We start from the raw sequence: 25,059 nt of genomic DNA, 5'->3' as shown, positions 1-25,059 counted from the left end.
GTGCCGTTCTGGTCGCCTCATTTTAGGAAGGTTGTGGAAGCTTCGGAAAAGGTGCAAAAGAGATTTACCAGGATGTTACCTGGAATGGAGAGTAGGTCTTACGAGGAAAGGTTGAGGGTGCTAGGCCTTTTCTCATTAGAACGGAGAAGGATGAGGGGCGACTTGATAGAGGTTTATAAGATGATCTGGGGAAGAGATAGACAGTCAGAGACTTTTTCCCCGGGTAGAACAAACCATTACAAGGGGACACGAATTTAAGGTGAATGGTGGAAGATATAGGGGGGATGTCAGAGGTAGGTTCTTTACCCAGAGAGTAGTGGGGACATGGAATACACTGCCTGTGGAAGTAGTTGAGTCGGAAACATTAGGGACCTTCAAGCAGCTATTGGATAGGTACATGGATTACGGTAGAATGACAGGGTGTAGATTAATTTGTTCTTAATCTAGGACAAAAGTTCAGTACAACATCATAGGTGCTGGCTGACCCATTGATTAGTTCCAGCATTTTGTTTTTATTTCAAAGTTAGGCAACAAATTACATTTGTATTTTGTTAATCTATTCACCAAATACTGGCATCACCAGCAAATCTGCTGTCCCTCCCTAACTTTCCTCGAGAAGGTGGTGGTGAGCTGCCTTCTTCAACTACTGAAGTCCCTGTGGTGTGGGTACACTCAGTGCGTTCCAGGATTTTGACCCAATGACAGTGAAGGATCAGCGATATATTTAGGGGCTGGTTTAGCACAGTGGGTTAAACAGCTGGCTTGTAATGCAGAGCAAGACCAGCAGCGCGGGTTCAATTCCCGTACCGGCCTCCCCGAACAGGCGTCGGATTGTGGCAACTAGGGGCTTTTCACAGTAACTTCATTGAAGCCTACTTGTGACAATAAGCGATTATTATTTCCAAGTCAAGATGGAGCATGGCTTAGAGGGAACATACAGGTGATGGTTTCCCAGGTATCTGTTGCCCTTGTCCGAGATGGTAAGAGGTCATGGATTTGGAAGGATCTGTTGAAGGAGCCTTGGTGAGTTTCTCCATTGTATCGTGTAGATGCATCGGTGGTGGAGAAAGTGGGTGTGGAAGATGGTGGATATGGTGCCAATGAAGCAGGCTGTTTTGTCCTGGATGGTGTTGAGCTTCTTGAGTGTTGTTGGAGCTGCAATCATCCAGGCAAGTGGGGAGTTTTGCATCACACTCCTGACTTGTGGACAGGCTGCGAGGAGTCATTCAAAGCAAAATTCCGTCTCGATCTGCTCTTGTTGCCCCAGTCTGGCCCAGTTAAATTTCATGTTACGATCGTCATTGCCAGGCACTTAAGTGACCATTAAAATTCCTGCCACACATCAGCCCAATTCAGAATGTCGTCCAGGTCTCCCTGCACGAGAGCACAAGTGCTTCAGTATCTGAGGATTTGTGAATAGAACTGAAGATTGTGCAAACATCAGCAATCGTCCCAATTAACTTATGCTGGAGAGAATGACAATAGAGTTTTTCCCTTGATGCCGCATTAGGTTAAATGCTGCCTTGATGTAACTCAAACTGAGCACCAGTGAGCAATTATTGGTGAGCAAGTGGCAGTCGATAGCACTGTCACACTCCCCTCGTCACTTGCTGAAGATGGAGAGTAGACTGAAGAGGTGGTATCTGGCTGGATGGGATTTGTCCTGATTTGTGTGGACAGGGCATCGCTGGGCGATTTTCAACATTTATCAGTTAGATGCCAGTGTTGCAGCTGTACTGGAATAACAAGGGTAGGTGTGGGGCCAGTTTTGGAGCACAGGTTTTCAGCACTGCACCCAGGATATTGTCACATGTTGGATCTGTTCTGCTCAGGTAGATTGAGCAGGTAGATTTTTTCCCTTGTGTTGGTTCTCTCACCATCTGGAAGGACTCAGCCAGTTCACTCAGTAGTTGCGCCACTGAACCACACCCCTCAACCCAACAGCACATTTTGTGCCCATGTTATCTTTAGCGCCTCTTCCCAAAGGTGTTCAACATGGATGAGTACAGATTCATCAGTTGAGAGGGAGGTAGGTAGTAATCAGCAGGACGTTTCCTTGCTCAGGTTTGATCAGATGTCCTGAGATTTCATATAGTCCAGGGCTGATGTTGAGGCCTCCCAGGGTCATTCCCTCCCAACTGTATTTTTTTCTTAATTTGTTCATGGGATGTGGGCATCGCTGGCTGGGCGAGCATTTATTGTCATTCCTAAATGTCCTTGAGTGGGCATTTTAAAAGGCAACCACATTTCTGTGGATCTGAAGTCACATGTAGGCCAGAGCAGGTCAGCAGATTTCCTTCCTTAAAGGACATTAGTAAACCTGATGGGTCATCATTAGACTTTTAATTCCAGATTTTTATTAACCTTCACCATCTACTATGGTGGGATTCGAACCCGGATCCTCAGACGATTACCCTGGCTCTCCGAATTGCTAGTCCAGTGACCACTATGTCACCACCTCCCCAACCACTGTGTATACCACTGTGCCACCACAATGGAGCAGGACATAGCTGAGTAATTGGGTGAATGTAGAGCAATGGAAACAGAGTCTCAATAAGACTGGAAATGAAGCAGAGAGCTAGGGCTACAGGTTATTACATATGTCAATGAGTTTGGAATTGAAGCAGCAAGCACAAGAGGACTGTAGGGCTACAGGTTAGTACAAATGTTAATATCAATTGTTTGTATATGGTGCAACGGAGGAACAATATAGCAGCTTGTATTTTATCTTCAGCAAGTTTATTTTCCTCCCAACTCAGCAAAGACACAAACTCCTTATGGTTTCCCCACAGCAACTGTTCCAGCTGTGTTCATTTATACTATTTAGGAGGTTGATTCATATAAGTTACCTGTCTTTAATAAGCCAAACTTAATGCAAGTGCCACAGCGTGCACTTGCTGACATATTGACAACAGAGCTAGGGAGGAACGGTCAGGAAAGGATTTGAACACAAGATAGAGAATTTTTCAATATCTCATTGTTTTCAATTCCAGTGGCTCCTGCTGGGTTCCAATGAACAATAGAGCTTCCATCTCTCTTCTGAGATCCTATCCAGCGGGACGCTACTTTCTAATGGGAGTGGACTGCACCCCCAATTACATCACACCAGATCCATGGTAAGAACAGCCTATCTATGTCAAAAAGGTCTTTATGACAGAAACAACTCAGGTTACAATCCACAGAATGTAAAAGGCAGGGAAGAGGTGGGTAGCCTCTTGGATGCTAGGCAGAGAATAGAAGGTAAATCCTACTGGAACTGAACTCAGCTGTGATATTGTCAGTGGTCAAACAGTCTGCCGACATTCAGTGTCACAGGTTACACCCAAGTGCCCAGGTGGCCGAGTCCTGGTGGCTAAGAGCAGACAGTACAGGCAGAATTCCAGTGCTGTCTGAATCAGCATCTTCAGAAGAGGAGAACCAAAACCCATGAGAAACCCATATGATCTTTCTTTGCAGCTGCAATCTTGCAAGCTGTTAAGACTGCAGTGGATGTACAAACGTGACTCAGTAGTCGTTAGTTGAAACCTATCCTAAACCCAAGAATCAGGGAAGCTCACTTAACATTTGCCACTACCATCACCACTACATTGCACACCCAAGCAGACTAGCAGCAGCACTTCCACTAACTAGTTTAACTCAAGGTTCTGAAACCAAGTCGAACCTTTGCACCAACTTAAATACTGAAAGATGAAAAATGCTCCAATTTGTCTGCCTGACCAGGGCATATACACCGGTGAATTGATCGCAACACGTCAGCATGCCCGCCTTCCAGAGCTGAGCAAAGCAACTTCTCTGGCTTAAGTACAACACTATACAATTTATTTAATTAATTCAACATGTCGAGGGACAGCACAGGACAGTGTAGACGCATCTCCACTGCTTCTCTTTGGCAGTTTCATGCACAATCTGGTTAAGTGTCCAGCCTTTCAGATGTGAGGCAAAGCTGTGAATGTTAGCAATTTACATATCACAGCAGTGCGAGGTGTGACAGGGGTCACCGTATAATAACCTGGAGCAGGAATGGCTGGCTGATTTTACCCAGAGTGAGGCCTAACTGCTCAGCACAGGCCAAGCTCTGAAAATCAGTCTTCCTGATATCACTTCCAACAAAGCACCTTCAGATATATCATTTGGTCACAGAGCTCCTTCTGCCCCACCCTGACAGTGCATCCACGAAACATGGCAGTTGTGTGGGGCGAATGTGAGGCTGGAACTCGCAACCAGAGTGGAGGGAAGGTCTTACGAGGAAAGGCTCAGGGACTTGAGGTTGTTTTCGTTAGAGAGGAGAAGGCTGAGAGGTGACTTAATAGAGACATATAAGATAGTCAGAGGGTTAGATAGGGTGGACAGTGAGGGTCTTTTTCCTCGGATGGTGATGACCAACATGAGGGGACATAGCTTTAAATTGAGGGGTGATAGATATAGGACAGATATCAGAGGCAGTTTCTTTACTCAGAGAGTAGTAGGGGTGTGGAACGCCCTGCTTGCAACAGTAGTAGACTCGCCAACTTTAAGGGCATTTAAGTGGTCACTGGATAGACATATGGATGAAAATGGAATAGTGTAGGTCAGATAGGCTTCAGATGGTTTCACAGGTCGGCGCAACATCGAGGGCCGAAGGGCCCGTACTGCGCTGTAATGTTCTATGTTCTATGTTCTATCACTGAATGAAAATCAATACAACAGCAGCAAGGTGAAATGTATTGTAGAAGCCTCAACTTGAGAGTTCAGGTACCAGAGTTGTTTTTTTAAATCAGAAAATTGATATGACCAGTTTTTCCAAACTGCTGCTAGCCAAGGCCCTTCACAAAAGCAGGTTGCGTCATCAATAATCTGCATTTCATTGAGAAGCTGCAATGCGAGATATCTAGGGGTCCGGATATGGTTATCAAGCCTTCAGGAATGAAAAGCTAACCAGAGTCCCTGGAAACCTTACAGCGCAGGAGGCCGCCATTTGGACATAGTGTGTGCACTGTCTCTCCGAAAGAGCTCGCTACCGAGGCCCACTCCCCTGCCCCATCCCCCAAACCCCACTGAACCTGCACATCTTTAGCATGGCCAGTCCACCTAACCTACACATCTTTGAACTGTGGGAGGAAATCGGAGCACCCGGAGGAAACCCACACAAACAGGGGGAGAACGTGCAAACTCCACACAGTCACCCAAGGCCAGAATCAAACCCGGATCCTTGGCACTAAGGCAGTAGTGCTAACCACTGTTCCACCCACCTGGACATTGCTGCTAGCGACAAGAGAGGGGGGTGCGGTAGAATAAATGTTCTTTGAAGTCTTCCATCGATTAGCTATAAACATTCTGCAGATGGTTGAAAAGACTATTTGATTGGGAGAGGTGTTAGGAAGCAGGATCAGTTTTGGAATGAAACCATCAGAAATTCATGCTGGCAGCTGACGGAGGAGTGAGTTACAACCTTCTGACTGACCAACCGTGTTCACTTCAATGGCCACAGCAAACCTACAACTGTCTCTTCAAGCTTTGAACACTGCACCCTCTGAACAGGAACTATGCTCTGGTGAACTCTACAAACCTACTGCTGATTAAAAAAGAAACCATGCTCTGCAAGGAGAAGTGAAACCTGAAATACACTGTTCATCCAGGCACATGGCAGCCTTCAAATTATACTTGTAAAATGAAGACCTATATACATACACACACACACACACACACCAGGTTTATCCTCTCCATCATGCGACTCTCCTGAAGGTGCCAAGTCTTACTGGACAAAATCCATCCCTCAATGCCAGCAAAACTAAAGAACTGGTCACTTACTTCAGAAAGCAAAGTACTGTACACTTCAAAGGGGCCGAGGTGGAGATGGTTAGCAGTTTCAAATTCCTAGGGGTGCACATCTCCAAAAATCTGTCCTGGACCACCAAGAAAGCACAACAGCACCTATACTTCCACAGGAAACTAAGGAAATTCGGCATATCCACATTAACTCTTACCAACTTTTACAGATGCACTATAGAAAGCATCCTATCGGGCTGCATCACAGCCTGGTATGGCAACTGCTCAGCCCAAGACTGCAAGAAACTTCAGAGAGTCGTGAACACAGCCCAGTCCATCACACGAACCTGCCTCCATCCATTGACTCCATCTACTCCTCCCGCTGCCTGGGGAAAGCGGGCAGCATAATCAAAGACCCCTCCCACCCGGCTTACTCACTCTTCCAACTTCTCTCATCAGACAGGAAATACAAAAGTCTGAGAATACGCATGATCAGACTCAAAAACAGCTACTTCCCACAGTTACCAGACTCCTAAACAACCCTCTTATGGACTGACCTGATTAACACTATACCCCCTGTATGCTTCACCCATTGCCGGTGTTATCTAGTTACATTGTACACCTTATGTTGCCCTATTATGTATTTACTTTTATTTCCTTTTCTTTTCATGTACTTAATGATCTGTTGAGCTGCTCGCAGAAAAATACTTTTCACTATACCTTGATACACATGACAATAAACAAAACCCAAACCAATCCATGACTCCATAGGCCCAGCCTGGGTACTCCAGCAAGTCAAGTGAATGCAGAAGTCCGTTTGTCGATGAAGAGCATTGCAGCCAACAGCAATAATGTCCTCTGACTGAGCATGGGCTCACATTCTTTCCTAAAGGAATCGTTGGACTCTGGTAGGTGCAGGAATGCCAACTGCTTGGTCTTCTCTCCTCATCTTGACATGGCATTTGTGCAATAGCCATGACATTCAGGTCATTTGTCATTCCAGGAGCCACCTTGCTGTAATTTGCTACAGCACTAAGACCATCAGCCATGGCTCAGTTAGTAGAACTTCCAGAGGCAGACAGTCATGGATTCAAGCCCCAATTGCAAGACTTGGATGCAGGCTGACATTCCAGTGCAATATTGCGGAGGTGCTGCACTGTCAGAGATGCCATCTTTTGGATAAGACATTAAAGCGAGGCCCCATCTATCTCCTCGGGTAATCCATAGAACAGTACAGCACAGAACAGGCCCCTCGGCCCTCAATGTTGTGCCGAGCAATGATCACCCTACTTAAACCCACATAACCCGTAACCCAACAATCCCCCATTAACCTTACACTACGGGCAATTTAGCATGGCCAATCCACCTAACCCGCACATCTTTGGACTGTGGGAGGAAACCGGAGCACCCGGAGGAAACCCACGCACACACGGGGAGGACGTGCAGACTCCACACAGACAGTGACCCAGCCGGGAATCGAACCTGGGACCCTGGAGCTGTGAAGCATTGATGCTAACCACCATGCTACCGTGAGGCCCCTTATTGCAAAATTCATCCACTTTTGGACAGTAAGTTGGACAGTATTCCAACATACTATTTTAAAGAAGAGATGGGGGAATTCTTCAGTGTCCTGGTTAATAATTGTCCCTCAGCTAACATCACTAAAACAGATTTATTTGCTATTACTGTTTGTGGGATCCTGATGTGTAAACTGCCAACACATTGCAGCAACGACTTACTGACTGTAAAGCACTTTGGGGTGCCCCGAAATTGTGAAAGGCACATTTTTTTTTAAAAACAAGTATGCTGCCTTTTCCAGTTGAGACCTTAAGTAGCTTCACCTCAGAACTAGCTTACTGTTTAGCCGATTGACTAACACAAAAACGGGTCAGTGTCCAACTTATTTCAACAGCCCTGAGGAGATTAATTCCAAAAGTGGATGAATTTTGCAAACATTTCTGATCCATAACATTGTCTGCCAATTTAGGTTCCTGACATTACTGGCCGAAGAATGCACATCAATGAGCTTATATCAATTGCCCCAGGCAACACAGTGTGTAAAGTCTAACTGGTACACACTGCACTAACAACCTAGAAGCTAAATGCCACCAGCTATATAGCAAATGACTTCAAACCATGCCACATGCAAAGACATACAAAATTTTACATTTTATATTGTTCTAAAACATGACAAATTTACACATTAGCACACACAAACACTAAGCTGTACAAACAAAACCAAAAGGGATTCATCAAAATAAATTTAACCCTCTGAGTGCTGCGGGTGTTTAAAACGTGAGAGCACAGAATGAGGCTCACTTCAACGTTGAAGTGAAAGCATGCCAATTTGGATCAAATTGTCTCAAACCCTTGGATTTTAGCAGAAGAGCTCTGTAACATTTCTCTCCATATTCCAAATTTATTTCCACGGTGCAATGCCCTAGGCAAGTGAAGTATTTCAAATTCTAAACCGCATGTTCAAGACTCTTTACAATTATCTTTGGTGAACTTTGCCCCTGAAAGAAAGTCTATTCTAGTTCAGGGATGCCCCCTTGACCTCCCTAGTTTCTATCAGGACAGCATGCTCCAGATAATTTCCCTCTCTTTAGTTACAAACTGCTTCTCACTTTAGTTTGATGGGGAGGAAGAGCTGAAGGAAAGGTACAGTCTCGGTCACAAACCATAGATCATTACCCTATTCATACTGCCAGTCACAAGAAACGGTGAGGGGCGGTATCGAGCAGCCTAGAGCACGGTGCTTAATGAGACATGCAAGAGTTTCAGCAACACTGCACCAGCCCCTCACTCATCTCAAACCCCACCCCCCCTTCCCGCGATGGTCACCGGCCTCCCCCACCCGCCAACACATCACAGGCCCTCCCCCACGCCAGGCAGCACCCGCTCCCACAGGCCCCTCTCCCACCCTGGCAACACCTCACAGGTCCCACCCCCACGCACATGCACCCCACCCAACAACACCCTCAGCAGCACCCAGATCCCCCAGTAACTACCTCAAACAGCACCCACAGCTACTAGGCAGCAACCCTGACAGCAAATATAGCTTGTGTAACTGACCTGGAAGCAACCCCATACACCCCGTTCCCCCCTCCCCCAACAACCAGTCCCGTAGCTCAGTTCAATATTTTCTCTTTAATTATAAAAACCTTCCCTGCAGGCTCAGAGGCACAGAGGGTACAGTTGGACAGGCACAGACAGCCTTCAAATACAACACTCGGGTGGCAACTGATCACGAGTGAGTGGCCAATGAAGAGTCAACATAAGTTGGCCAAACAGTGCATGACAGCTGAGCCCTGGTCACACAGATGAGCAACACTTTCCAGCAATAGTCACAGAAAGCCACGGATGCTGGAACCAGCCACAGTATCCCGACTGTGGGTGAGGTGAGCAAAGCAGCATTGGCTGACATTTGCTTAGAGCTTCAAAGAAGATCATTGGCACCTACACAGGGACCCCACCCACATCCTCAACACTGCCCAACCCCAACAGGGACAGGCTGCATCTAGAACTGGTCAGTACTCAGAGGGTTACAAACACAGTCACAGAACCAGAGCAAAAAATAAATAAAAACACAGTAAGTAAAGAAGATAAGGCACCTGGAGACATCTCACACTGGGCATGCTCTGCAGGCATCTCAGTGCGCACATGCTCTCTACCAGGTTGGAGCAGCCTAGCCACAAAGACCTGGGCACAGAACACTGCAGGATAACAAAAAGGAAGGAAGAGAAGCAGTTAGAAGCCAGACACGATCACATTGCAGTAGACAGCTTTATTTGTTAGTAATTAAAAGCACAAAGCGTAGGTAGCATTCCAAGAAGAAGTTGAAATTTAATAGTAATAATCATTTCTTTGAGAGCTATACATGAACATATTAGCCAAGTGCAGTGCCAGTAGAATCATCATGTAGAACTATTAGGAATAACAAAGGCCATTAAACCCACCAAGTCTTTTTCTGACACGGATAGGCAAGAGCATGCCGACCAAATGCCCACCCTCTGCAGGGTGGGGAAGGGCAGGCACATTCGACCCTCCTTCCCAAATTTCTCAAGCTTCTCAATTCCGGTTTCAAGATTTCACAACTGCTCAGCGCATATGGCTAAAAAAGTAAAATAAAATGATTTCACTTCTTTTTTTAAAAAAATCAAATAATTCCCTCAGTAATCATTTTATTACAAACTGACACAGCACTGGAATGACTATAAATGGCTGTGGGCAGCATTGTAGCATAGTGGTGAGCACTGTGGCTTCACAGTGCCAGGGTCCCAGGTTTGAGTCCCTGCTGGGTCACTGTCTGTGCGGAGTCTGCACGTTCTCCCCGTGTCTGCGTGGGTTTCCTCTGGGTGCTCCAGTTTCCTCCCACAGTCCAAAGACGTGCAGGTTAGGTGGATTGCCCATGCTAAATTGCCCTTAGTGTCCAATAAAAGGTTAGATGCGGTTATTGGGTTACGGGGATAGAGTGGAAGTGAAGGCTTAAGTGGGTCAGTGCAGACTCGATAGGCCGAATGGCCTCCTTCTACATTATATGTTCTATGTGAGCAGGTTTTGTATAAATACCATTAACTCCCCTTTTGAAAGTGCCTGTACTTGTGAACATATGGATAAATAAAAGCAGTCACCATAGCCCTAGATGCCCATGGACTGCTTTCTCCTTTGACGGGGAGAGCTGACTGGTCGTGATTTAACCTGAGGATCACCACACCTCAGACAAGGGGCACAGTTGAGAAGGTGGGCCTTCATGAATAACCTGAGTTGGTACGGGATTTGAACCCGCCCTGTAGGCCCTGCATCACAAACTGAGCCAACTGAGCTAACCGGCTCCCATGTGGATAAATTTACTAATGTATAATAAAGTTCGGATTTTAAAAACAAAGCTGTTAAATAATTTCAAATCTACCAATGACACGCAAATAATTAAACCCCTGTTGCAGCTATCAAATCTCACTCCGTGGGGTTCCACACTTTAACCACGCTGAGTTGACCCAACTTAAATAACTGCTAGCAGCTGGAATGGCCTCATCACTGTTAGACTAGGGCAGAGACAAGAGAGAGAGAGAGACCAGGGCAGAGACAAGAACAAAATAAGTGGAAGAGTGCAGTGTGCACACATGTCGAGGGGGGACAGTGCACCCCAAACTCTCAGAGAACAGTTCTTATCATTGATTGTCAAAGCTCACAGGAAAACAGTCATTGGTACACTTTTGAAAACTAGAATTAGTGGAACTTTTAAGGAACATGAAAAGGCCATCAGACCCAAAAAGCCTTTTCCCCTCCTTTTTCACAGATTAGCTATTCAGCCCATTTGATCTCATTCTCCAGAACACCAACCCTGCGATCTTTGTATTAAAACACCTAAAACCTGAAATATGTTGTGTCTAGACTTAATTATTCCTCTTTGGTATCAACTGCAGTAGTTGCTCATCCACTGTGTGAAGCAGCAACTCCTGGCACTAGCTAGAAACCTACTTAACACAATCCCAAACCTGTCTCTTACTCTGGCATGCCTGAACATATTGGAAATATATCGCCGTTCCTTCACTGCCGCTGGGGCAACATCCTGGATCTCCTTCCCTAACACACTGGGTGTACCCACACCTGAAGGACTGCAGCGGTTCAAGGCAGCAACTCACCACCACCTTCTGAAGGGCAACTACAGATGGGCATTAAATGCTGGCCTAACCAGCGATGCCCTATTGCGTAAATGAATTTTTTTTAAATATTGCTCTGGATTTATATTTTCTTCCACATTCAAGTACTTTATATGGCATCTCAGATAACCTCAGAGGGCTTGAAGGCTGGAGAACTATTGCTTAGCAAGTCACTTTAATTTCTTCACCTGCTCCAAGACCTGGAATGTCCTTTATATCACTGGACAGGACTAAGCAATATTATATACAAGTGCAGACTGACCAAAACACTTTACCACCACTAGCAGGCCTGGATATTTGAACTCAAATTAATTCGACAATTTAGCCGAGTATCTTATTCATTTTAATTACACCCTCAAATCAGCAAACACGCCCCAGCTTTTGTGGTGACTCTCATTGGATAAACGAGTGCCTCATGATTGCCCAGCTCACCCCAACAATGAATCAGCATGTCACTGTCACCAGAACATTCACTCCAACACTGGAAACAACAGACGATACCAAGGAGGGATTCCACTCCAACCTTGAGAAAATCACAGCAGGCTGATTCCCCTCGGAGATTTCCATGCCGGAGTCGGAGAGGACATGACTTTCTGGAAAGGAGGGTGTGGGGAAAGCAAACCCCAACCGTGTTGTCCTCCGGTCCAGAACATGAACTTGTCATTAGAAGCACAAGACCTCATGGCATCACTCTAGGTCCAAACACTGACCCTGACCTGACTGAGTCATTGTTCTAGCAAAGGATCAGAGAGATGTCCACATCATTCACACTATGACAGGTATTGGAGACTAATGGGCCAATCACCGCCTTGTCTGATCTACCATCTCCATCAGCCTGTCCCCAAAACAGCAGGGCAACAGAATCAATGCTGTAGCAAAATTAACATTGGTGGTTTCAAAGATCCCATCTGATAGCCCTTCTCATTCAGCACCTCAGTGCCAATCTCTCAACCCCCAGTCACCAGCACTCACACTGTTTCCATACTGCATAGTCAACCCTAAGGTCCACCATAATAAGTACCTACAAAGGGGTACTTGGGTCCCTCTACCAGGAAACATGATTGTTTTTATCAAACCAGTCACCAGGGAGATACAGAACCTAACCAAGCTTAACCACAAAGCCTTCAGCGACAGGAAACTTCATCTTAGCTCAACGGGAAAGCAGCAGTGCGGCAGGCAGCTGAAGGTAATGGTTCAGCATGAAACCCGAGACAAAGAAATGGTGGGTAGAAAGAGCGGGGAAGATCCAAAAATTTGCTGACACCAACAACACGCACGGTTTGTTCAACACTGACAAAACGATCAATGTACCAAACCCTCGAGGGCCAATCTCAGAGTTCATCAAGGACAGGAAGGCGGTCAGTGCTCACTGGAGAGAACATTTTGAACAACTCCTTGACTGAGACACTGCCTTTGATTCAAAAGTTCTCAGCTCCATCCCTCAGTACCCCGTCTGGCTCGGTCTTGGTTCTACACCAGAAGTGAATTTAAAAAGCCATTCGACGGCAAAAAAATCAACAAAAGCCCCTGGAGCAGATGGAATCCCTGTTAAAATTCTCAAACATGACAGAGATACATGCCTGACATGGCTGCACAATCCCATACCCCTCATCTGGGAGGAGCAGTACCTGCTGGGGGAATCGCAGGGGTACTGTGATCGTGACTATATTCAAGAAGGGAGTCAAGTCTGATTACGCTAACTACGGAGAAGTCTCCCTGCCTGCCACACTGAAGTTCTTGTTCACCTTCTCCTAGCGTCCAGGAACTCCTCGAGTCTGTGTGGTTTTCGCCCATCGAGAGGCACACAGATATGATCTTCACTGAATGTTAAATTCAAGAAGTAGACAAGGAACAGCACCAACCACCGTACATGGCTGTTTCACGCCAGGATTTTAAAAATTCTATAATGGGATGTGCTGGGCCAACATTTGTGGGTCTGGAGTCACAAATAGGAAAGACCAGGTAAGGACAGCAGGTTTCCTTCATTAAAAGGACATCCGTGAACCAGATGGATTTTTAGAACATAGAACATTCAGTGCAGGTCCATCAAGTCTGCACAGACCCACTTAAGTCCTCACCTCCACCCTATCTCCGTAACCCAATAACCCCGCCTAATATTTTTGGTCACTAAGGGCAATTTATCATGGCCAGTCCACCTAACCTGCAAGTATTTGGACTGTGGGAGGAAACCGGAGCACCCGGAGGAAACCCACGCAGACACAGGGAGAACGTGAGACTCCGCACAGTGACCCAGCGGGGAATCGAACCTGGGACCCTGGCGCTTGAAGCCACAGTGTTATCCTCTTGTGCTACCGTGCTGCCCTGATTATTACAATAATCAATGATTGTTTCACGATCACGATGAGTGGGACTAGTTTTATATTCCAGATTTATTCATCAAATTCCACCAGTTGCCGTGATCGGATTTGAACCCTTGTCCCGAGAATTAGCCTGGGCTTCTGATCCAATGACTTTGCCACTGCCTCTGCAAATATTTACCCATCTCAGTATTATCGTGCAATACTTCATCGAAAGACTTTAAAGATGGAGTGCATATCATATTGCTTCTCCCATGCCCCTACAAAAGTCTATGGGCTTTTTAAATTAAAGTTGCATCAGCCATCACTTCTTAGATTTTCATGCACTGATTTTTTTTTTCCCATTTCACATTTGATTATTGATTCCTTGTGCTTTCCTATTATGGAGAGATATAATTGTGAACGAGAATAGATGAGCAGTTCATCAATGCTAGCTGAAACCCCAGTGTGTTGCCCCCACCAGCATGCTGTAATACAGGGCTGAGAAGCTTCAGGAGAACTGGGGCAATAATTGGACCAAAGCGCATCATGTAATTCAATCCCCACTTTCAAGTCACTCATTTTTAATCTCATTTTAATATACATTAGGTTTGGACAATTGAACTTACGATCAAAAGATGGCAGGGTATGCACACAAGCTTTTTCAATGTATTAGATAGAAGCAAATACTTAATGAGTTTCTTAGTTTAGTATATTGTATTCACCGATCACAATGTAATAACCTCTAATTTGGGGAGTCCAAACAAAAGACTATGTAACATCTTTGCGTAACACCTCTGTTCAGTCCATAAGCATGACCCCAAGCTTCTGGTCACTTGTCGTTTAATTCCCCACCTTGCACCCACTCTGACCTCGTGTCCATGGCTTGGTAAGTTCAGGAATATTGATCAATCAATTCAGCACTCTTCTCTAGACTCACGGTCTCAATATTCAGTTCAATGACTTTAAATTATAGCCTCTGCCTTGTTCTATTTGGAGCGTTTTTCTGGCTCGTTTCCTTCTTTATCCCTTCATGTTACATTCCAATGGCTGCTATGGAGCCATTCACACCTCACCTGGACACAACCTTTCTTTATTATACCCATTAAATAAAATGTAAATGCTGCCACAGTCCCCGAGGACCATAGGCTGCTCTTCCCTTTGAGAGAGAGCTGACAGGTGGCGATTTAGGCAGAGGGTCACCAGACCTCAGGCAAGGAACAAGGTTGAGATGGTGGGACTGGAATTGAACCCACGCTGTTAGCATCGCTCCATATCACAAATCACCCGTCCAGCCAAGTGAGCTAATCGACCACGACCAATGGTACTCAGGCAAATTAAAAGTTGATTCAATCAATCAATCAAAAATCAGTCCCGAGGGCAGCAAGGTGGCGCCGAGGTCCCAGGTTCGATCCCGGCTCTGGGTCACTGTCCGTGTGGAGTTTGCACATTCTCCCCGTGTCTGCGTGGCTTTCGCCCCCACAACCCAAAAAGATGTGGAGTAGGTGGATTAGCCACGCTAAATTGCCCCATAATTGGAAAAAAAGAATTGGGTACTCCAAATTTTAAAAACAAATTCAGACCTGTTTTGTTAAAGCAGGATGGCCATTTCTCCCTTGAGTCAAGGAACAGTGAACTGCTAAATAGATGTGGCTTAAACCTGGACTACACACAAAGAGCAAGAACAGTGCACAGGATAGTACTGCTCTGAGACTCTGCTACATAGGGATGTTTATATTCATTTCTATCTCTATTGAAACTGTTAACACACATATAAAATCACAAATGGGTTGCCATGCTCACACAAGAGATTAAAGCATCATTGGGTGGTACTTTAAGGTGTAAAGCAGAGCTCTCCGTTTCCATAATGTTTTGAACCTGTGTTTAAACCAGACATTTCCACACAGCAAGTTAAACTGTTGTCCCCAGGAAACAGAGGCATTTCAACAGAGTACTCTGTAACCTGTTCATGTTAGTAACAGTTTGTTCCCTTTAATCTCAACCCCCAACTACCATGTCCCCATGAGGCCCATCCCCTACACTCCCCTTCCTCAAACACCCCCTTCACCCAGCTCCCTTCAGGCCCCCACCCCACCTCCCTTCAAACCTCCCCCCACTCCCACAAACCAAGCTATCTCAACCCCCCATATTGATATCCCCTCCCCACCCCACTCTTCAAATTCCCCTGTCACCACCCTGCCCTTAAAAATCCCGCCCTCAGCTCTCCCCGCCCCCACTTCAAGCTCCCCTCCCTGGCTCTCCCCGTAAGGCCGTAAGACATAGGAGCACATTAGGCCATTCAGACCATCGAGTCTGTTCTGTCATCCAATCATGGTTGATATGTTTCTCATCCCCATTCTCCTACCGTCTCCCCATAATCCCGGGTTCTCCCGTTAATCAAGAACCAGGGGGCAGCACGGTGGCACAGTGATAAGCACTGGGACTGCGGCGCTGAGGACCCGGGTTGGAATCCCAGCCCTGGGTCACTGTCCATGTGGTGTTTGCAAATTCTCCCCGTGTCTGCGTGGGTTCCAACCCCACAACCCAAAGATGTTCAGGTTAGGTGGATTGGACACGCTAAATTGCCCCTTAATTGGAAAAATAATAATTGGGTATTCTAAAAAAAAATTTTTTTTTAATTAATCAAGAATCTAGCAATCTCTGTCTTAAAGACACTCAGTGATTTAGGCAGCACACTAGCACAGTGGTGAGCACAGTTGCTTCACAGCTCCAGTGTCCCAGGTTCGATTCCCGGCTCAGTCACTGTCTGTGCGGAGTCTGCACGTTCTCCCTGTGTCTGCGTGGGTTTCCTCCGGGTCCTCCGGTTTCCTCCCAGTCCAAAAATGTGCGGATTAGGTGGATTGGCCATGCTAAATTACCCTTTAGTGTCCAAAAAGGTTAAATGAAGGTTACTGGGTTACGGGGATAGGGTAAATAGGGCTCGAGTAGGGTGCTCTTTGTAAGGGCCAGTGCAGACTTGATGGGCGAAATGGCCTCCTTCTCCACTGTAAATTCTATGATTTAGCCTCCACAGCCTGCTGCAGCAAAGAATTCCTAGATTCACCACCCTCTGGCTGAAGAGATTCCTCCTCATCTCAGTTTTAAAAGATCGTCCCTTCAGTCTGAGGCTGCGGCCTTGGGTCTAGTTTTTCCTATCAGCAGAAACATCTCCTCCACGTCCATTCTATTCAGGCCACTCAGTATCCTGTCAGTTTCAGTAATATTCCCCTATATCCGTCTAAACTCGGAATGAGTACAGATCCAGAGTCCTCAACCGCTCCTCACATGGCAAGCTCTTCATTCCAGGCATCATTCTTGTGAACCTCCTCTGGACCCTTTCCAAGGCCAGAATATCCTTCCTTAGATACGGGGCCCAAACCTGCTCACAATACTCCAAATGGGATCTGACCCGAGCCTTATACAGCCTCAACAGTATATCCCTGCTCTTGTATTCTAGCCCTCTCAACATGAATGCTAACATTGCATTTGTCTTCCTAACTGCCGACTGAACCTTAAGAGAATCCTGAACTATGACTCCTAAATCTCTTTGTTCTTCTGATTTCCTAAGCCTTTTCCAATTCAGAAAATAATTTATGCCCCCATTCTACCTACCAAAGTGCATAACCTCACACGTTTACACATTGTATTCCATCTGTCAGTTCTTTACCCACCTCCTAGCCTGTCCAAGTCCTTCTGCAGCCCCTCGCTTCGTCAATACCACCCGTCCCTCTGCATATCTTTGTATCACCTGCAAACTTAGCCCTCAGTTCCTTCTTCCAGATCATTAATGTATATTGTGAAAAGTTGTGGTCCCAAGACCGATCCCCGAGGCACACTATTAGCAACCAGCTTCAATTCTGAAAAAGACCCCTTTATCCCCACTCTGCCTTCTGCCAGTCAGCTAACCCTCTATCCATGCCAGCATGTTCCCAGTAACACCATGGGCTTTTAATTTATTTAACAGCCTCCAATACAGTACTTTGTCAAAGGCCTTCAGGAAATCTAAATAGATCACATCCACTGGTTCTCCTTTGTCCAACTTCCTCATTACCTCCTCAAAGAATTCTAACAGATTTGTCAGGCATGACCTCCCCTTCATAAAGCCACGCCGACTCAGTCCTATTTTATCATGCACTTCCAAGTACTCCGCAAACTTATCTTTAATATGGACTCTATAATGGGCTCTAAAATCTTACCAATGACCGAAGTCAGGCTAACCGGCCTATAATTTCTGGTCTTCTGCCACCCTTCCTTCTTAAACAGAGGTGTTACATTAGTCCGTTTCCAGTCCTTTGGGACCCTCCCTGCCTCTAGTGATTCCTGAAAGATCTCCACCAATGCCTCCACAGTCTCCTCAGCTATCTCTTTTAGAATCCAGGGGTGTAGTCCATCCGATCCAGGTGATTTATCCACCTTCAGACCTTTCAGTTTCCCCAGAACCTTCTCCTTAGTGATGGTCACTGCACTCACCTCTGCCCCCTGGTTCTCCTCAAGTTCTGGTATCCCACTGATGTCTTCCACCGTGAAGACTGTGCAAAGTAACTATACTGTTACTCTGCCATTTCTTTGTTTCCTATTATTCAAACTCCCCTCCCTGGCCCCCCCCCCTTCAAATTCCCCTACTCGGCTCCACCCTCCCCACCTTCAAACCTTCCCCCTCCCCGGCTCTCCACACCCCCTCCCCCAAACAACCCTCCCTAACTCTGTTCCCCCACCCATCATGTTCAATCCCACCTTCTGACTACATTTAACCTTCAACTCTTTCTCTTTTCAGAAAGCCCTCTTTTTGACTCGAAGTTCAAGGGTTCACTGCTCCTTGGCCTGGTAACTGTTAAACTAAGGTCGTGGAAAACTATATAATGCACAGCATTTAGACAGAAAGCGGAAAAATAAAAAGTGCTTTTTTAAAAACAAAAATAAGAAACTTAAAATACTTTTTACTTGTGGAAAAAATGTACAAAGCACACCATAAATGTTTGCTTTAGGTCAGTTTTCGCTTTACTTACCAGATCCAAGAATTTTTTTCAGATACTTCTTTTCAACACTTGAGTAATCTCTGCAGGAGGCTGCGATATCTATCCTTCCAACTCAAACTAACTAAATAAACTTCAGCTTTCAATCCACCTGACTGTTTGGTCAGGGGGTTGCCAGACTGCAAGGTAAACAGCACAAGTGAACTGTTTGTACAGGTGAGTATTGCGCCTCTCTTTCATACAAACCATTCAAAGTGGATAATTTCAGAACAATCAGTCCATCATTTGGGATGAAGGGGTTAAAGGTATTCGAGACTTAGTTGGAATCCCCATACAATGCACGTGATAACGGAGCTGGACAGAACAGCAAGATCCCGACCGTTTAGCTCTGCTCAGTTCGGATGGCAAAACTATGCCAAAAGTAATCTTATTTCCCCTGGGTTAGAAAGTGGAAGTGGATCAGAATATCTCAATCAAATGGCGCAGGGATACCAGGCAACACAGGCTCAGACACAATTCTGATCTTCCCCAGTGGTTACATAGCTTGCTGATATTTACCATCGGGTTTCGCACACGAGGACAGACACCGAGTCAGCAGCTCCCAGTGAAGAGTCAACAGCTTCATTCAGGGCAGAGATGAAGAGAGTGTTGGTGGTGGTGGTGGTAACATAAGTAAAATAAATGCAGACAGTATGTGTACAGTAATACGCTATGTGAAAATTCCCTGGTCTGAAGGTTAGGGCCACCCTTAATATGCACTTACTGTAAGAGAGCACCATTTCAATGTTACACCAACTCTGCAGTACTGAACTGCTAGAGAACAGAGAACATCTCCCAGTACAGAAGTTGTATGGGGAGCTGGAACTATTCATATACTTTTTTGCAGGCTCCTGGAGCTCGATTGATCATCTCCAGCCCTCTTCTAAAGTGGTGCAAGGTTTTGGCTCTGTTTTTTGCTTGTATCAAGGGATTGTGCCTGGGTGAGACAAGTCTGATGGTCCATTTACATGTGTGCACTAGTGGCACAAGAATGGCTTAAACAGCTCACAAGGAACAATTGTGGAGAGCAGCATCAGGTCAGCACGGTATGTGAAAGTGCATCTCAGCCCTCGAACTTTGACACTATAAAGGAGGTGCTGACATGAAGAAACCAAAATGATCCGAAAGCAAAGTCCAGGCAGCACTGGCAGCAACATGAAGGAAAAGGGATCAAAGGAGTATTAGGAGAAGAAAGGGTAAACATGGTTCACGTGCAGGATGAACATTGATGCAGACTGGTTGGGTGAAACAACCCGATTCCATTTTGTAATATTCCATGTTATCAACAACACTGGCCCCACACCCAGTTTTTACAGAATTGGTGGCTCTGAGCCGTGTGCAGGAAGATGGGGTTAGAAAGGACACCTGCTGGGGCGGCATGTTGCGCAGTGGTTAGCACTGAAACTGCGGTGCTGAGGACCCGGATTCGAATCTCGCCCTTGGGTCACTGGCCATGTGGAGTTTGCTCATTCTCCCCATGTCTGCGTGGGTTTCACTCCCACAACCCAAAGATGTGTAGCTTAGGGGATTGGCCACACTAAATTGCCCCGTAATTAGAAATAAATAAATAAATAAAATTATTGGATCCTCTAAAAAAATTTTAAAAAGGGCATCTGGAGATCTTTGGTCAGCATGGACAAGATGGGCCGAATGGCTCCTTTCTGTGCTTTTTCTTTTCTATAGTTCTAAACCATAAGCAATCTCTTTGGAAGTCTTTTGGCTTGTCTAAGGCTGATATCACAGAGCAATGAATTCCAGTTCACAGAAAATCAATTCCTAATGTGTCCAATACATATAACAAATATTGCCACCCTGAACCACCACATTATCCTTAACATGTGAATACCGGGATTTCTTGATATAGGCAGACAGACAGAGACTGATGGTTTCTGTGTTTTGGTCCCGGCTTTGCCGATTTGGATGAATTCATAGGACCGCAGTTGGTGTCTTGGTACCCTTCTGTTTTTAAGAGTAATAGTTTTTTTTTTAATTTTGGCGTACCCAATTATTATTTCCAATTAAGGGGCAATTTAGCATGGCCAATCCACCTACCCTGCACATCTTTGGGTTGTGGGGGTGAAACCCACGCACACATGGGGAGAATGTGCAAACTCCACACGGACTGTGACCCAGAGCCGGGATTCGAACCCGGGTCCTCAGCGCCGTAGGCAGCAGTGCTAACCACTGCACCACCATGCTGCCCCTTAAGAGTAATAGTTGATGGGTATGATAAAAAAAGGAGTCAAGCTGAACCCCTACTCTTGATTGCCATGTGGTGACCCTGATGAAAACAGGCTCAACTGTGATGCAGTTAAAGGTTGAACCCATTGTCTCAGGAGAATAACAACCACTTGAGCAAGGCAGCAAGTAGTTTGTGTGTGTCTACTATAAGGGACATTGAAGCACGACATGGTCAAAGACTCCTTTGAAAAAGAAAAAAAAAACTTACAAAATACATTAGTGAAAACCCAAAATAAAGCCATCACTAAAGAAATCTGCGCCAGAGTTTAAAATTGTGCATGTATGTTCTCCTTTCAAAAACTGTACAGGATGTGGATTTTAAATATTGAATTCTTCCATTCTGGGCAAATCGTTTAAGTGAATTTATTTCCAAATGCTGCGAGCATGCAATGCTCCAAAAATAATTTTAATTTGAGGCATGAATCTTGAATTCCCATCTTTAGTCATAACTTTAATCTCGTTAAAATAGTTTAGTATCCATTTTCTCTTCATTTTAATCATCAAAATTAGACTGGATTACAGGTTTTCGGAGCTTGTTGACTGACTGCCGGTTGACGGACCGTTAGACAAACGTTGCTTCGGATTTTGAGACAAAACTAGACAATAGGACATTTTGCATAGATTAAACATTTTCAAACTTGGAGACAGAATGCAAACATAGCAAGCCTTAGGACTACATTGAGGAGAGATCACAGTTCCTGTAAACTGCCAGGGCAAGGCTAGCACATGTCTGCAAACTCCAGTGGGGAAAGGCACCTCGCATTAAGAATGGTGCCTGACACCATCCTCAGAGCCATAAACCAGTTCTGTCAGCAAAGGGGCCAAAAACAAAGAGAGCCTCGCAAAATTAAACAGAATAAAAACATTGGGAAATAAAAACATAGGGTCTGGACAACATTATACAGAATAAAAACATAGGGAGATAAAAACATAGGGAATGGACAACATTAAACAGAATAAAAACAGGGAAATAAAAACATAGGGAATGGACAACAGATTGTACATGAGCAGAAAAATACTGCTTCAGAACAAGTAAATGCAAAAAGGTTGCCCACAACTCCCATAATGATCATTTGAAGCTTCTGAATTTGCATACCTCCTTTGAATACAGGAACAGGAATAGGCCATTCAGAGTCCATTCTGCCATTCACAGCTGATTTATGCCTCAACTCCATTTCCAGTCACCCTCCAAGAACTCACCAAGTGGTCAGTCCTCACGTGGACAGTGAGATGATTTGACTGTGGAATCGTGACAGTGAAGTTTGGCATGCTTCTTACCAGATCTCCTATCTGGGCAGCATTTCATCGCGCGATCACCATTATCCTCACCATAATCCCATTATAACGCTCCAGCTAAGATTGAACCTGGCACCTTCTGGATCGCCAAAATGATTTGCTTTAAACAGGAATCCCAGTCATTTTTTACAAATGCTGGAAGGGTGTAAAGCTGCCATTTTAAGACTTTTAACAGGAATTAGACACTCTATACATTCACATTAAAAATGTCCCAAACTCCTGCCAATACAAGGGTTGATATTCCAGACATTGCTGCCTACCTGCCTGGTTCACATAACTGCCTTTTTAGGAGTAATGAACGATAGCTTAAAAAACACCGTTTAAAAGAACAAACCCTGAAGCCATAGTTCACCAACACTCAGCCCAGCCCCTCAGCCCACCAGTAAAACTGCTTACCCTGGTCTCGAGCAGCACTTGATCTTGTCAGCAGGTGTTTACTGGCTGAAAAGCAAGGTTCCATGTCCCGCAATGAGACAAAATCCCTCTGGTTATATCAGACGACAATGTGTGAACACCAGCAGAATAACATTCACTGACAACAAACAGCCTCGGAGCCATGCCCTCTACTTTCAGCCTTTGAACAGACAGATTATTTTCTTACTCACAGCATCCTTTCATTATGTCAATGTTCTGGCTGCTTTTACTGCTCATTACTACTGTTCTTACAGGATTACCGGAGGGAGGAGTTTCAGGCATCCAAATAGAGCTTCTCCAAAATTACTTGTCGCCATCTTCAGTTTCTACCAAGTTGACAGAATTGACAGCAGAGAAACAGGCGATTGAGCACAGCTAGTCTGTGACAGTTGTTAATGCTCCATGCCAGCCTCCTTGCACTCCCTTTACCTCAGCTCATCCTGCCAGCATATCCCTTCTCCCAAATGTATCAATGTGATTTGCCTCAACTACTCTGTAGTAGACAGTTCCACATTCTCACTGCTCTGTGGGTAAAGTCTCACCTGAATTTCCGACTGGGTTTATTCACAGTCATATACTTGTATCTCCTTGTCTTAAGCCTCTTTTCTACCTGCTGCCTTCGGCTACAACCTCTGCACAGTAGAACATAGAACATAGAACAGTACAGCACAGAACAGGCCCTTCGGCCCTCGATGTTGTGCCGAGCAATGATCACCCTACTTAAACCCACGTAACCCGTATACCCATAACCCAACAATCCCCCCGTTAACCTTACACTACGGGCAATTTAGCATGGCCAATCCACCTAACCCGCACATCTTTGGACTGTGGGAGGAAACCGGAGCACCCGGAGGAAACCCACGCACACAGGGGGAGGACGTGCAGACTCCACACAGACAGTGACCCAGCCGGGAATCGAACCTGGGACCCTGGAGCTGTGAAGCATGTATGCTAACCACCATGCTACCCTGCTGCCCCTAATAATAACAATAATAATAGCTTATTGTCACAAGTAGGCTTCATTGAAGTTGCTGTGAAAAGCCCCTAGTCGCCACATTCTGCGCCTGTTCGGGGAGGCGGGTGCGGGAATTTAACCCGCGCTGCTGGCCAGCTGTTTAGCCCACTGTGTTTAACCAGCTCCTTGTATCCCAAGTGGAATGGCTCACCAGGTATGGGCGTCACACCAGTCCTGAGTGGAATCCATGGATTGGGGCCCTCGTGAACAAGATGCACAAACATTAATCTGGCTCATCACTCACATCCTGAACAGAAACTGCAACTGTGGCTTCGAAAGAGGTTTCTTCAGAACATTTGTCAAAACCATTTTATAAAATCTAAACCATGATTCTTCAAGATTCTGTGACTTCATATTCAAACAATGTCAGAGTGAAACAGGGTGTGGTGGGAATGATTGCAATTTAGTAATGTCACTGAACTAGGAAGCCAAAGGCCGAGACCAAATACTCCAAAGCCAAGAGCTCAAATCCTGTAGGACAGCTGGAAAAATTTACATTCCATTCATTAATAAACCTGGAATAAACAGTTCGTCACAGTCATGATATAAACAAACTGCTACTGATGCCTTCTAGGTAAGGGTCCTTACCTGGTCTGGCCATCTTGACTCCAGACCCACAGCAAGTGGTCGACTCTTATTCATCCTCTGGCATTCCACTCGGTTTATCAGCCCACAACAGAAAAGTAGGCACTGGAAACAAAATAGGCAAACCACACCCATTCATCCCAACAAGTCCTCCTTACAAGCATCTGGGAGCTTGTGCAAAATTGGGAGAGCTGACTCACAGACTTAGTCAGGCTCCAGCCTGCCATTATCTGTTACATATGATTCAGTGAGCGTGACTATGTCCCAGGCACCACCAACTTTCAGGAATCACTGGAGGCAGGGAGAGTCCCAGAGGACTGGAAAATGGCTAATGTAACACCACTGTTTAAGAAGGAAGGGAGACAGAAGACGGGAAATTATGGGCCGGTTAGCCTGATTTTGGTCATTGGTAAGATTTTAGAGCCCGTTATTAAAGATGAGATCGCGGAGTACTTGGAAGCGCAGGATAAAATAGGACTGAGTCAGAACGGCTTCGTCAAGGGGAGGTCATGTCTGACAAATCTGTTAAGAGTTCTTTGAGGAGGTCACAAGGAAGTTAGACAAAGGAGAACCAGTGGACGTGATCTATTTAGATTTCCAGAAGGCCTCTGACAAAGTGCCGTATAGGAGGCTGTTAAATAAGTTAAGAGCCCATGGTGTTAAGGGCAAGATCCTGGCATGGATAGAGGATTGGCTGACTGGCAGAAGGCAGAGAGTGGGGATAAAGGGGTCTTTTTCAGGGTGGCACCCAGTGACTAATACTGTGCCTCGGGGGTCGGATGTTGGGACCA

The 25,059-nt window shown here is 45.5% G+C and overlaps 1 protein-coding gene across 1 annotated transcript in view; it reads right to left on the bottom strand.

Moving 5' to 3' along the window:
- The window catches only part of LOC119965031 (F-box/WD repeat-containing protein 11), a 172,870-nt gene that overhangs the window by 125,875 nt on the left and 21,936 nt on the right, over positions 1 to 25,059 (bottom strand). The window contains exon 2 of the mRNA XM_038795240.1: positions 9,360 to 9,461. Within this exon, the coding sequence (XP_038651168.1) occupies positions 9,360 to 9,461 (102 nt within the window). The remainder of the gene's footprint in view (positions 1 to 9,359; positions 9,462 to 25,059) is intronic.

This window comes from Scyliorhinus canicula, chromosome 4 (assembly GCF_902713615.1).
Source record: "Scyliorhinus canicula chromosome 4, sScyCan1.1, whole genome shotgun sequence".
NCBI classification, from domain to species: Eukaryota; Metazoa; Chordata; class Chondrichthyes; order Carcharhiniformes; family Scyliorhinidae; genus Scyliorhinus; species Scyliorhinus canicula.
The sequence above is the reverse complement of the archived record's forward strand: the minus strand, read 5'-3'. Positions and strand labels throughout refer to the sequence as shown.